The following is a 14,360-nucleotide window of genomic DNA, read 5'->3' on the forward strand; positions in this document are numbered from 1 at the left end:
CTCTGCCGTCTGCCCGCTCCACCGGCGCTGCGCTCCGACCAGCCTTCCCCAGGGCTGGGCTCGGAGGGAGCACCGCCGCCGTACGCGCCGCCCGGCGGCCCACGCTGGCTCCTCCCCGCGCGGAGCGGTGGTGCCCGCCCCAACGGCACGAGGTCCAGACGGCACGTCGTTCAAACGCCAACGGCGGCAGCGCGCGGGCCGTGGCGGTGAGTCGGGGCCGGCGGGGACTGCCTTCTTCCCCGTAGCCCCCGAGGCCGTTCCCCGCCGTGCTGCAGGCGGCTCCCGCCCCGGAGGGGAGGGAGGCGGCGTGAGGCCGAGCCGAGCGCCACGGCCGAGGAGGCACACGGGGTGGACGCCTTGCCTTGCCCTCCTCTCCCCGCGGCCTTCCGGGCGCCGCGGTGCCGTTACGCCCGCCGGTCCCCGTCTTCCTAGCGCGGGGCTTGCCGCAGCGGGCCGGGCCCCTCGGGCGTGCTCTGTCACGCGGGGGAAACAGAGGCCACCGCGCCCTTCGGCTGCCGGTAGGCCCCGGTTACCGCCGCGCCGCGCGAGCCTCAGGGGGGTTTGAGTGCTGTGGCCGGTTAACGGCTGCCCTTCAGGCTGTTGCGTTTGACTTCGGGTAGCCCAAACCCTGCTGGTTTTTGTCTTCTCTTTTAGTTCCTCTGCGCGCTGAAAAAGTTTACCTTTCTGTCAGAGCGGTGGGGTGTAGAGATAGTCGCCATCTTACGTAATTTGCGGGGATGATTACCAAATGAGAGGCGATCTTTCAGATTTCAGCGAGCTAGGTAAGCACGGGTGTACTGGACTGTATCAGAGCAGGACCTTCCTCTTAAGGCCGGGTTTATCTCCCACCGCTGCCTGATGAAGGCTCGGAAGTCGCGCAGACCAGCGACGAATGTAGTCCGAATATACCTGCCTACTAGCGTCCTGCTGCCCTGCCGTTCAGCCTTACACAACAGCTCTCGGGAGCCGAGGGCTGGTTTCAGCTTCGTCGTCAACTTTCGGGTCAGTTAGTCTCGTATTTCTACACTGACCTTCGGTAGCAGGAGTCGGAGTAAGTTTAACATTAGAAACTAAGTTTTCCAGCTTCTCGCAACAGGCACTAGCCTACTTTTCGAGGTCTAATAGCCTGCATTTTGCACAAAATTCCTCACATCTCCTATTAGCAGCGCAAGATGAAAGTTTCATGCTCCTTGTTATTGTTGAGGGAAGATGAGTAGTGTTTGTCAGTATGCCACAGTTCAGCTCGGCACAAGGATGACTAAACTAATTTTCACTAACGTTAAGAAATTTAGCACTAGGGAGAAAGTTATTGAATATGTTCTTCCAAGGCTGAATCAGTAGCTGGGAGAAAATCTCATGCATTTATTAGTGTTGAGGAGCGTGAATTCTGCCATAGAACTTATGTTGCATGATACACACTGACCAGGAAGCCAATGTAATCATGTTATTTTGCGTAGCCGTTGATTTGCATGTCTAAGCTTCGTTTCTCAGCAGGTGTGGGTAGTGTGTTCTCTCATAATTGTTACAGATTTTTGAGCATGGGGGGGGGGTGCTTGTTTTTACTAAAATGTAAGGACATACACGATAAAATCAGGCATTTGTGTTTGTCTTTCCCCTGTAGCATGAGGGAGAAAACTGCCATTTCAGAAATGACAAGTCCGTTTCTTCTTAAAAAAAAACAAACAACCCCAAAAAACCAACCAACCCCCAGAACTCCCCAGCCATCTAAGGTATAAATATACAAGATGTCCACTGCCCTCATCACTGAAAAAAGTAGTCTTCCATCAAAAGGGGAAAATGAAACAGAAGTTCTTTAAGCCATCTCTTGGGAGATACATATTCCCAGGGGCTTCATGCTATCATCCTGCTGAGTCAAAAACACTGAAGTCCAAACGTGTTGGTGACAAAATTTCTTTCCGGCAAGTAAAATAAAAATAAGTACTCCCCTTACTTCTGGTGGGACAGAAGAGAGGAGGATGAAGTGGGAATTTCCCAGTAAACTCAGAAGGCTAGTCTGTAGTTACACCTAGTCTATAAGGGTAAATTGTATGTGCTCTAAATAGATGTGTTGTATTAGGTATAGTTGATAACGGAACTGAAGTAACCTTGAAAAGACCTGACATGTTGGACTGCTGAGAATCCAAGTGTTTGGACGGCAAGAGCAGTGATAGATCTCAGTTTCAGGTAAGGGTCATCAACCTTCTCCCAGGTTCAGATATCCTCCTGACTGTGTTTCTGCAAAAATCTAACTAAGAAGTTTAAAATGAGTAGAGAATTATGGGAATTCTCCTTTGCTTCCCTTCTTTTAAATGGTCACCTTGTGGGAAAGTGCTGATGTAGGGAATGTCTCTTGCACCCAATTAATTTACAGCAGAGCCAATAGCATCAAAATGAAACTGAGGGTTCTGCTAACACTTCTGAGAAATGCTGATTGCTGTCTATAATTTCGTTTTTCGTTCCCAAAGAATAAACTACATGCATGAAAAGGAAGGCAGTGGAGGAAATTCGCAGCTTGGGAGACTGACAAGGTCTATAGAGATAATACGTTTGACCCTGTCCTGGTTTCGGCTGGGATAGAGTTAATTTTCTTTCTCATAGCTGGTATAGTGTTATGTCTTGGATTCAGTACAAGGAGAATGTTGATAACACACTGATGTTTTCAGTTTTTGCTAAGTAGTGTTTAGACTAAGTCAAGGATTTTTCAGCTTCTCATGCCCAGCCAGCAAGAAGGCTGGAGGGGCACTAGAAGTTGGGACGGGACACAGCCAGGGCAGCTGACCCAAACTGGCCAAAGGGATATTCCATACCATGTGACGTGACGCCCAGTATATAAACTGGGGGCAGCGGGTGTGGGGGGATCGCTGCTCAGGAACTAACTGGGCATCAGTCGGCAAGTGGTCAGCAACTGCACTGTGCATCACTTGTTTTGTATATTCCAATGTATTGGTATTGTCATTTTAATATCGTTATCATTATTAGTTTCTTCCTTTCTGTTCTATTAAACCGTTCTTATCTCAACCCACGAGTTTTACCTTTTTCCTTCCGGTTCTCTCCCCCATCCCACTGGGTGGGGGGGGGAAGTGAGTGAGCAGCTGTGTGGTGCTTAGTTACTGGCTGGGGTTAAACCATGACAGACCCCTGTAAGAGGAAAAAACATTCTGTTATGAGGCTTGTCATAGGCACTAAACTATCAAAACACAGGCAGGCCGAGGTGTACCATAGGCAGAAATGTAGGTGTCCAGGAACCTTTACTGTGGAAAACTTGGGAGGGGGATTCAGAGAATCTAAAATTTGGGCTTTGGGGCCCACAGGAATTTTTAAATGCTTAAACTCACATTGTGGATCCAGCTCGTTAAAGGTTTGAATACTTTTAAGTATAGTCAGTTTAATTTTTATCTTTTATTGCAATTGGGAGGTTGTTACAAGAACCAAATGGTTATGCCAGGCGGAACAAAAAGATGCACCTTCATCTTTGTTACTTTTTGCCCCCCTTCCTCTGTTTCACAGTTTCTTAGCAATGCTCTTTACCAATTCACAGGTATTCAGAGGGGCAATGAATTTTCCCAGAAAAAAGTTGATTAAACTTACAAATAATTATACCTATGTTAATGTGTGTTTATGCTTTACATTACTTTGTAGCATTTGGATTACTTTATGTAACTAGAAGTTTAAAGGTTGCAAGATAGCAAGCCTTACTGCATCATGTGCTATTTCTCTAAAAGAGGTAAGATTGCTATCTTTGTTTGCAAGAAAGTACGTGAGATTTTAAAGCAGGTGAAATTATTAGTGATCAATACCAAAGGTTGGCAGTAGACAATGGAGCCCTCATTTTGGATTTCAATTCTTTTACTATGAGATACAGAGCTCAGAGCTAGAGTCACTGAAATCTTAATTTTTCTCAGGAACTCAAGTGCAGTACTACCCATACAAATTAATGATCTCATTTGTCTCTCCAACCATAAAGCATAAATAATAGTATTTTTTCACTCCTTACTAATGTTGTGTGGCTAGTTACAACAGTTTGAGGAGGAATGTAATACCATTCTGTAAACAAAAGTGAAACTTCCTAGGCCTTCCCTTATTGTGTCTATTCTGTTGTGTTTATCTTTGATAGTATTAATACAAAGATCTTTTACTTCCAAAACTGTGTGGAAAGATTTAATGTTAAAATGAATATCATAGTAAGGTTAGGTGTTGATTTGGAATATTGGGTACTCTCAGTTAATAAATAAAGTATGCTCAACAAAACTGGAATCAAAAGCAGTGATGAGTACAGCACGTATTAAAATTGAGTCACAAACAGAACTTGATACTGATTTGGCTACTTGTAATTGCTTCAGGACAAATGAAGAGAAAGTGGGAAGAAAGACTGAAGAAAGTGGAAGAACTAGCATCTCACTATGAAAGAAACCCTCTTCCTCCAGTTTATAGACCAAAACTGTCCAAACCCTTTCTGCCATCCTCTGTTTGGAAAATATTTTGTCGGCAGGCTGAAGCTTTCGATTATGTAAAAACTTGCAAAGAGGTAAATTATTTGTTAGGTGAATGTCTCTACTCTTTAGGTATTTTCAAGGTTGAACTTCATGTAAAAGCTTGGTTGACAGTAAAATCTTTATCGGATTGCAAGATCTTTTTTTTTCTTTCTTTTTTTTTCCCCTTCTTCGCAATCCTGAAACAGCAAGTGTTTTTTAATTTTTTTGTCTTTGTAGGAGATCATGCTACACTGGAGGTAGGTCTAAGAAGTACTAGTTCTAACATAGGAATTGATATGTGATGTTAACCTCTAACAGTAAAAGTGCTTTTTGGTAACATTGTAGTGATAGATTTGTTCCTTCTGAAGATGAACAAGCTGTCAGAGTTGGCAGGAGAATGGGGAGGTAGTGAGAGTTGAGGAGGAAGAGAGAGAAGGAAAAAACTGAGGAAGAAAAAGAGAGAAACTGGAGACAGAGACAAAATAAAAACAATACAACTCTCCAATGGCATCAGAGTAACAAGTTATGATGATAAGAAGTGATGAGCCAAATAAACGTTATGCAAAATGTATCTGTTTTCAGTTTAATAGTCTTCAAATTGATTGCTGCTTTTGAAGAAAGTATTGGGTTCTTCCCCATGCCATTTTAAGTGTTTAAGTAATCCTGACAATCTGTTTTCCAAAACGCACTCTCACTGGCTTGGCAGTAGGGGTTTTTGTGTTTTCTCTTCAGATTTCCATTTTTTGATTTAAATAGTGTAGAGTCTAAAGAGTATTTGCTGTAAAGCCATATGCTGCTATCATGTCCATGAGGCTTTTCCTTTCAGGATATTGTTCCTCCTCCTGTTAGATGGACTTGCCACTGATCAGAAAAGAGAAGGCTTTACAGAGAGAACAGTTTACAAAACAGTTTCTTTGCACAGCAAAGAAAAAAGCTTCAAATTTTTATGCATGTAACGGAAATCAGAATGATGTTCTTAATTAAAAACAGATGCTACTTAGCTTGAAAAAGGATAAGTGATCTACTTACAGTTTTCTAGTATTTACTAACCTTTGACCAAAGAAATTGATGTCAAATAGGAACTTCTGAAGACTTTAACTGGTTCTTCGACTAAGAAAACTTAAATGTTTTTATTTAAAAAGGATGTTCATGTATTTGCCTTGGAAAAGAACACACAAAGTGGACAAAGGTTTTACCTTGTGACAACATATAAAGAGCTTTGGTTTTATTACACGTGAGTATTTGAAAAGGTACCCTATATGTTACCATAAGATTGTAGTATACTGGATATACTATTATCTAGTAATCACTATTACTGGATAGATATCCCCAGTAGCTATCTGTTGCTCTGACTAGCACAGAGCTGTAATGGGTTGCCTGATGTTTGATCTTGGCCGTGGGGATAATCTTCATAAGAACAAACCAATCTATTCTATAGCACGTTTCAACTTTCTTCTGAGTTGCGAACTGCCATTATTTCCTGTGAATTAAGGACCCTGTTTACTGAACTTAAATCTAATAGCAGTAGATTTGCTTCTTGCTGTCAGCTTTCCTCAGGGGATCATATCGACATGTGACACAAACATATTTCTATGATGAGTCATATATCAGTTTAAATAGGTATTAATATAAATGTCCGGTTACCACTTTATAGTTTTGTATTTGCGTGATGTAGTTTCAAGTATTGACAATTTGATTATGCACTGAACTTTTTTTCCCAATTTTTTGTTTTACAATAAAACATTTGGTTATGAAGTGAAGGAAATCTAAGAGTCAATTTTTATATGAAAAGTAAGCTTGATTTTTTTTCTTAATTTGAAAATGAGATCTATTTTTAATTTAGTTGGATAAAAGTCTGTAATCTCATTTTTAGTGCTTAAGACATATGACTGGTAACTTATTAATTTTTTTACTGTACCTTCCATCATTCCTTAAAATTTCAACAGCATTTCTGTTGACAGTATGTACTGTAAGACTTGGGCAAGGGGAGGAGAATACTTTAAAAACTTAAATTTGAGGCCAGACAAATATCTTTATTGATACTTGATGCTAAAGTTAGTTACAAATTTTTCAAAGCATTATAGGGCTGCTACTTTTTTTAATACGGGTGGTTGATTGAAAAATAAAAGAATATTTAGGACTTACGGGATCCTTGTTTCCAACTGATAAGTATGTATAATGTTTATCATGAGAGGTTGTGATTTGTTTTTCTTTTTCCTTAGTAAAGGTCATAAAACAAGTCTTATGCATTGCTATGAAGTAATTCCTGAAAAAGATGCTTGCAAACTTTATTTTGATTTGGAGTTCTACAAACCAGCAAATCCTGGTGCAGATGGCAAGAGTATGGTTGCAAAGTTAATTGAGGTAAACTGGAGCAAAGTCATGTTGTAGATTAAAACAACAACAAATTTTTATTAATATGAAACCAAAGTATTTACTACTTTTTCTTGATTATTCTGTAGTAAAATGAAAAAGAATTGTAGACCTAGTGGTTATTTTTAATGGAGTAAAAAATACTGTTTTAGTTAAAGCAAAGGTTCTCTCCTTTAAATGAAAGGAAAAAATAGAGAACAATGGTTGTTGGAATGCTTGTATTCACTGTATGTTTACTGATATGGCAAGTTTGGTTTTGCAGGTTGTTTTATGTGCTCTGCCACTTCAAAGCTGTAAAACTGAAGAAATGTTTAGGTATTCTTCAGAGTAGCATCAATAAAAGTTCCATTCAGATATTCCTCAGTTCATTTCCTTTGCTAGCTGGTGCAGTCATGTATCAAGGCTTAGATAAATCCCTCCTGATTTTAGGTGTCTTGAGATGGCAGTTCATTATAGTTGAGTTAACTGATGATGTAGAGAACATCAGGTGACCGCCCTTGCCAATTTGGTACCTAAAGTCAAATATCTTTGCTAATGATCAATTTTATTAAATAGTGCAAATTTCCATTTTATTGCAAATTTGGTTGGGAATTGAGCTCCACTGCAAATTCAATGTGACAGAGGTGGAAAATAAAGCAGGTTTTTAGAAGAGTATTTTCTGTTCCAATAAAACCTCTCTGTGAGTGGCTATTTATTTGTGAGACTTCTGATGCTTATGTGTCCCAAGCTAGAAAGGAAAGGAAGAAAAAGATGATTGAGGTAATTCCTTTGTAAAGAAGCCTTAACTGGTACAGAATCCAGAGGGGTTTACTCCATTGTGGATCAATTCTGAAATCTAGAGATTCCTCAGGTTAAGAAGAGAACTTTGGATTTGCTTGGTGGGGGATCTGAGATGCTTAAACCCTAAGCTTCTAGACCCTTAGGTTCTGAGTCCCAGTCCTAAACATGACTAATCACAAGCTTAGCTTATAGAAGGTTTTTAGAGCTATTTTAGAGCCAGACATCTTATGTTTTCTGCTTAGTTGGTGTTTATTGGGTCACACCAATGAATTACCTAAATCATAGCAGTGAATTAGAGTACCAACCCTTTGCATCATGATAGCCTCTAACTTCCATTCTAGGTAAGCCTCCATTACAAACTTTGTCACTGTGGGTGTGAACTGCTTTGTGGTGGAAAAAAACAGAATATAAACCCACTGAATTAGACTTTGACATGAAATACTGAAAATCTGCTCAGGTTGTCACTGTTAGTATATTCAGTGACTTGCTTATTTCAGGAAATACAGTCTATGTCAAATTTGGTTACAATTTGCTATGTTATGAGTCAGTTTAAATTAAATTAATTGTATGCTCAAAATAAGGAAAAAAAACCTTGAAAAAAAGATGTAGAATCTGCATTTGTGTTAGGTTTTATAGATAACACTATTTAAAATGCTGAAGGAAATAGCCTAATTAATGTAATGTTTATAATTTCAGCTTGTCAGCCAAAAATTAAAAGAACTTTATGATGTAAATTGTTCAGCCAAAGATGTCTTGAATTTAGATTCCAGTACTGATGAAAAATTTAGTCGACACTTAATATTTCTACCCCAGAAGACTGTATTTAAGGATAATATTCATGTTGGTAAGTGTGTTCTTTTCTCTTACACCTAGAGATAAAAGGTGAGGTTTTGAGTTTGTACAGTGCCATCTCACATTTCAATATTTATTTTAATGGAATTATATGTGGAAACAAATATGTATTCCCAGCAGAAATTACTACCTATTTCTGTTTCATTAAGCCTCATTATTTCTCAGCTCATCTTCTACTTCCTTTTTCTAGAATTAGCATTTGTGTGTGCAAAAATGTAACTTCTTTTGTGCCTTTATGTTTATTTTTGGAACTACTGGCAAGCCTGGCTTTTGGCTTGAAAATTGTTTTGTAGTATGACTATGACTCCCTAATTTTCAGATTAATGTCAGTCTTAACAATAAAAGCTACAATTATTGGCTCTAAATACAGTTGGTTTGTGCTCAGCACTGGGTCAGAAAGGCAGGACAAAGCTGGTTTCAAGCCACCTGTGCATAAACATAATTAAGAATGAAATTTTAGTTGTTGATGTAAGTTGGGATTTCATGGGTTATGGCAACTCCAACACAAAGAATTGCCAGTTCAGGCTTGCCTTGACTCCATTTTTAAAATAAGTATAATAATACCTCCTCACTTCACAGAAGTATTTTGAACATACTTTTAAAATACTGTTTGTGAAGCACTGAGGTGCTAGCAGTGAGCGTTAAGAAAGGTTAATGTTGAAAATCATAATTTCTTCTTCTTGTATATATATTCTGTATGGTGTGCAGTAAAGCAGGCTTATAGACATACATTGAACAATGAGGGCGCAGTAGAGTATCAGCTGAGTTTTGCCTGACTGAAGCAGGAACTGATGGAAAACAGCTTGTCCAGTGGTGGAATTAAAATCTGTATCAACCTACAAATGCAGAACATTGGGTTATTTAACATTGCACCTGCAGCCTTGGTTTTGTCATTTCTTAATATTTGAGTGTTTGATTTTGTAACCTTTATTCCTTATTGTGTTTGTTTCAAACAAACAAATAGGGTGAGAAAGAGGAAGCAGAAATGCCGTTATATAGTGGCATAGTAATAATCTCATGGGTTATTAGAAGGCATGAAATTTAGATTTGTGACGTTTAGCTCTGCTGTTTCTGTTCAGGAGGAACTGTGACAACAGCAGCAGGATTACAAGAAAATATGTGCTTTGTTACTGTGTTTCCACTGGCAGTAGAATAGGAAGAATTGAGGATGTTGCGTTCATGATTTTGGTCCCACTCAAGTCCCGCTTTTATTCTGCTGTCTGCTTGGTCACAGTCTGTCTTCATGCCCAGTCTTTGTTTTCCTTTCTCACCCTTACCTCTTTTACTGGCTCTGCACATTCCCTTGTTCCAGTCTTGAGTAAAGCTTATACTGTATTTCTTCTTTTTTTATACCTCCTGTGCTTTTTAAGTAGCTTCTTACTGTGCACTCTGTATGTCCTAGCAGGGGATTGTAGAGAACACAGGAAAGATGGGCTCTTTGCTTTTAGTACTTAATGACAGCACAGTGATGCTATCATTAATGACACAGTGCTGGGCTTCTTTCTAGCCCAGTACAGCATTAGAAAAAATCTTGTTTTCCCTTTGAATTGTTTACTTATTTCATGGGGAGAGCACATGTGCTGTTGGATCAAAGTTGTGTAGGGTTGACATGTGTTTTGTGTTGCTCTGAGGAATCGTCTATGAACGGTCTTGTCAGCATGAATAGCTGGAGTAGACCAAACTGTAAGGAGAGGCTGGATCTTGTAGGTGTGCATGCATGTACAAATTTTTTTTTCCCCAAATATTTTTAATATACGCATGTGGTCCATGGCCGAAGCATCACTTCAAGCCAAAATTCAGATCCTTACTCCAACACAAAGGCCATAGGATTTCTCAGAACCATTTTTTTTTCCAGCTTTTTTTAACATAAAAAAACTATTTATCATTCTTAGGAGCAGTGGAATCTGTGTCCCTAAACCTTTTGAGGAGTAGCTCACATGGCAAGCTAAGCAGATTGTCAAAGTTATAAGCAAATGCTTATAATACTGGCTGCCAGCCCCAAGCGTGACGTAGCCAGTTATTTCTTATGTGATGCTGGTAACAACTACAAACCCCAAAGACTTACTGCAATTTTTGGTTCAAAAGTATGCTCCTCTGCCACTATAAAACTCTTAAGTACTATATGGATGGTAAATAATTTGGTATGACAGCAATTTTAGCCTGTGATCTTGGTAACTAAATTACATTAGTCAGTTCTTTCAGTAGAAGCTTGAACTGTTTAATCTATCCCATTAGTTAAGTGTTCTGTGTCTCCACTGTGAAGTGAATTTGACATGTTTACTGTCAGAGTTAAAATATATGTAGAGATTGTGTATTCATGTTCTGCCTTTGCCTTTTCAGCAAGATGTTGAAGTCACGGTAAAAATAGATTTGTTTTTTTTAATTGAGATATGTAAATGTGAGTGTTAAATTCATGCATGTTACCAATAATATTACACTCTAGACTTTTCATTAATGCATTTTAGTAACTTGCGTGACAAACCTGGTTTAAAGTGTATTAGCTTTGTACTTTCTGCAAAATACTCTGCTGTAGTAAATAACTAAAAATGCAGATAACTTCATAAAGTAATTTCACACAATCTATATGAAAATACATATATTCTTTGAGATGATGGAAAGATTTTGTCCAATATTAAACTTAAAAGGGTTAATATATTTTTCTGACACCTTCAAGTGTTGTCTTTTTTTTGTGAGTTCATCATTGTGGTGTTCTGTCTAATAAAAAATACCTTAATATGAGTTAGTGGTATTTATCTTGGATAAACTAGGATATGAACTATCACATCTTGGATGATATTGTTTCATAAGCATTTTATGTCAGGGAGTCATGCACAAAGTGCATGGACTTAAAATTAAGTATGAGTAAAAACATTTAGTATATAATATTTGGAATTAGTTACTGTTTAGAATTAAAACACAGGGTCTGAGTTCATAGCTCATGTAAGAAAGCACAGGATATCGTGTAGGTCTACAGGAAAGCTGTGGACATTGATGAATTTATATTGATCTACACAGCTGACAAATCCCAAATATAAAAATACAAAATACAGTCAAGAATCAAAAGTGTGAAATGCAGGGTTTGGTTCCCACATCCGACCAGTTAGAAGAAATGGGAAGAGAGAAAACAAAGGTGTTTGTGAATGATAAAGAACTAACTCCCCAAATAATCTTTTCACTGACAGAACCCTTGCTATTCTGACACCAGAGTGCTTGTAACTTAATTACACACACAAAAAAGGAAGTGGTCAAGCAGGACTTTTAAAAATACATTAATTTTTATGGTAGTTGAAATAAACTTCGGTTCTGAAACAGGTACATTTTCTACCTGAACTGAAGACCTGAGTAAATATTGTTATAAACCTAAGAAATTCTGTATGCATATTTGAATACGCAGGGTTGAAATGCTGTCTATGACTATGAATCATTTGTGTGCCTTGGTAGTCCTATAATGAATTATGAGGATGGTGATATTGGTGCTTGATACACTGGGTCATTCTGCTGATATGTAGCATAGGAGGACTGTATTTCATACTCTTTCAGGTTCCCCACTGAAGCTTCATCCAACAACTGCAGAATTCTCCTTGCCAGTATTCCTTCCACTTCATATTTTTTCTTCCACATCTGTATTTATTCTCTTCTCTTCTTTCTCCCTGCAAGTAATTTGGTTTTTATTTGTCTGTCTTTGGTTACCACCTAGCATAGCCTGGAGGTACAATGGGAGTTGAATTAGAATATTGGGAGTTTGAAAAGTCATTACAAAATACTTTTGTAAAAGTAATTTGTTGTTTGAGTAAGCCCTGGTCAAACTCTTACACACTGTGAAGCTGTAAGTAAACCTTTTTAATCATTCTGAAAGTGAAATTAGGGAAAGCAATAGAGAGGGACAATCACAAGCTCTTCAGAATCCTAAATCTGAGCTTGTTTATTGCTGTCATTAACTACTGCAAAAATATTCAGCTAAATGATTAAAAACTACCTATGACTGGATAAAAAAATAAGTTGTGTAATAGCAAAGCTATAGGAATGCTTTATTCAGGTATTGAAGAGTGTTTCACTAAGTGGTACTTGAAATATTAAATCAAACTACATTTTATAAAGGACCTTGACTACTTATTTTTTGATATCACTGTCATTAACAAAGTGGTCCTACATTAAGCATTTGAATAGATGTTACTATTAACAGCCTAGTTCATATGCAGAAATGTTCCTGCTAAGCTAGCATGAAGGCCCAAACTGAACTTGTTCAGTAAGTTTCTGATATTCTAGTGGAAAATTCAGCTTCACAGAAATTTCCAAGCAAAAGTCTTCCTCATGTTAATTATTAAGTCAAGATCATTTGTGCTCCAAGCATGGGAGCAGCTTGAGATCTTGTCTGTCAGAGGCTTGAGTAACTGCAATGGTACAGGTGTTGTGATGGGCAGGAGAAATTCTTTTGAAAGATACCAAAGACATTTATTTCAATTTTGCACTTTTATCTGGGACTTTGAGTTTAGTTTGGGAAATTGTAGTGACAGCGTATGCATTTTGGTTTTGTTATGTTGTCTTTATTTCTAATGAGATGACTGCCAAGCCATCTCACTTGTCAGTTCTCTGTTCAATAGTAAAATTGCAAAGGGGAAATTGTGGCTGTATGATACAATTAATATAGGCACAACTGTTTATTTTCTGGTATTTAAACCATTTTGTACACTGGGCTGGTGTATTGGCTTTGTGTGGCAAGGTTTTGGTCGCGGGGGCGGTTACAGGGGTGGCTTCTGTAAAAAGTTGCTGGAAGCTTCCCCTGTGTTCTAGAGAGAGTCCATACCAGCCGGCTCTAAGACGGACCCGCCGCCGGCCAAGGCTGAGCCAATCAGCGATAGTGGTAACATTTTTAAGAAGGAAAAAAAAGTTGCTGGACAGACAGAAACGGCAGCTGGAGAAGTGAGAACATGTAAGAGAAACAACCCTGCGGACACCAAGGTCAGTGAAGAAGGAGGGGGAGGAGATGCTCCAGGCGCCGGAGCGAAGATTCCCCTGCAGCCCGTGGTGAAGACCATGGTGAGGCAGGCTGTCCCCCTGCAGCCAGGGAGGTCCACGGTGGAGCAGATATCCTCCTGCAGCCCATGGAGGACTCCACGTCAGAACAGGTGGGTACCTGAAGGAGGCTGAGACCCCATGGGAAGCCCACGCTGGAGCAGGCTCCTGGCAGGACCTGTGGCCCCATGGAGAGAGGAGCCCACGGAGCAGGTTTTCTGGCAGGACTTGTGACCCCGTGAGGGACCCACACTGGAGCAGTCTGTGCCTGAAGGACTGCAGCCCATGGAAGGGACCCACACTGGAGCAGTTCATGAAGAACTGCAGCCCATGGGAAAGACCCACGTTGGAGAAGTTTGTGGAGGACTGTCTCCTGTGGGAGGGACCCCACGCTGGAGCAGGGGAAGAGTGTGATGAGTCCTCCCCCTGAGGAGGATGAAGCAGCAGAAATAACGTGTGATGAACTGACCGTAAACCCCATCCCCATCCCCCTGTGCCGCTGGGGGGGACTTGGTGGAGAAATCCGGGAGTGAAGTTGTGCCCGGGAAGAAGGGAGGGGTGGAGGGAAGGTGTTCTGAGATTTGGGTTTATTTCTCATTACCTTACTCTGGTTGATTTGTAATAAATTGAGTTAATTTTCCCCAATTTGAGTCTGTTTTGCCCATGATGGTAATTGGTGAGTGATCTCTCCTGTCCTTATCTTGACCCACAAGCCCTTTGTTATATTTTCTCTCCCCTGTCCAGCTGAGGAGGGGGAAGTGATAGAATGGCTTTGGTGGGCACCTGGCGTTCAGCCAGGGTCAACCCGCCACAGCTGGTCAAAAGATAAAGATTTTCTTTTTTAAAGTGTAGAAGGGAATAAACCATGAG

At 39.8% G+C, this 14,360-nt stretch overlaps 1 protein-coding gene across 3 annotated transcripts in view; it reads left to right on the forward strand.

Annotated features, from left to right (window-relative positions):
* The first annotated feature begins 120 nt into the window (after positions 1-120).
* Positions 121-14,360, forward strand: part of PRIMPOL (primase and polymerase (DNA-directed)) — a 21,631-nt gene continuing 7,391 nt past the window's right edge. Inside the window, exons 1-6 of one of the 3 annotated variants that reach the window (XM_010570005.1) lie at positions 121-206; positions 655-1,002; positions 4,341-4,525; positions 5,615-5,706; positions 6,695-6,836; positions 8,322-8,469. In XM_010570005.1, coding sequence (XP_010568307.1) covers positions 4,346-4,525; positions 5,615-5,706; positions 6,695-6,836; positions 8,322-8,469 — 562 coding nt within the window. In that variant the 5' untranslated portion in view covers positions 121-206; positions 655-1,002; positions 4,341-4,345. Of the gene's footprint in view, positions 207-654; positions 1,003-1,032; positions 2,185-4,340; positions 4,526-5,614; positions 5,707-6,694; positions 6,837-8,321; positions 8,470-14,360 lie in introns of those variants that run through there. The other 2 variants (XM_010570003.1, XM_010570006.1) reach the window with 2 other exon arrangements.

Source organism: Haliaeetus leucocephalus, unplaced genomic scaffold (assembly GCF_000737465.1).
Source record: "Haliaeetus leucocephalus isolate CR32 unplaced genomic scaffold, Haliaeetus_leucocephalus-4.0 Scaffold284, whole genome shotgun sequence".
Classification (NCBI taxonomy): domain Eukaryota; kingdom Metazoa; phylum Chordata; class Aves; order Accipitriformes; family Accipitridae; genus Haliaeetus; species Haliaeetus leucocephalus.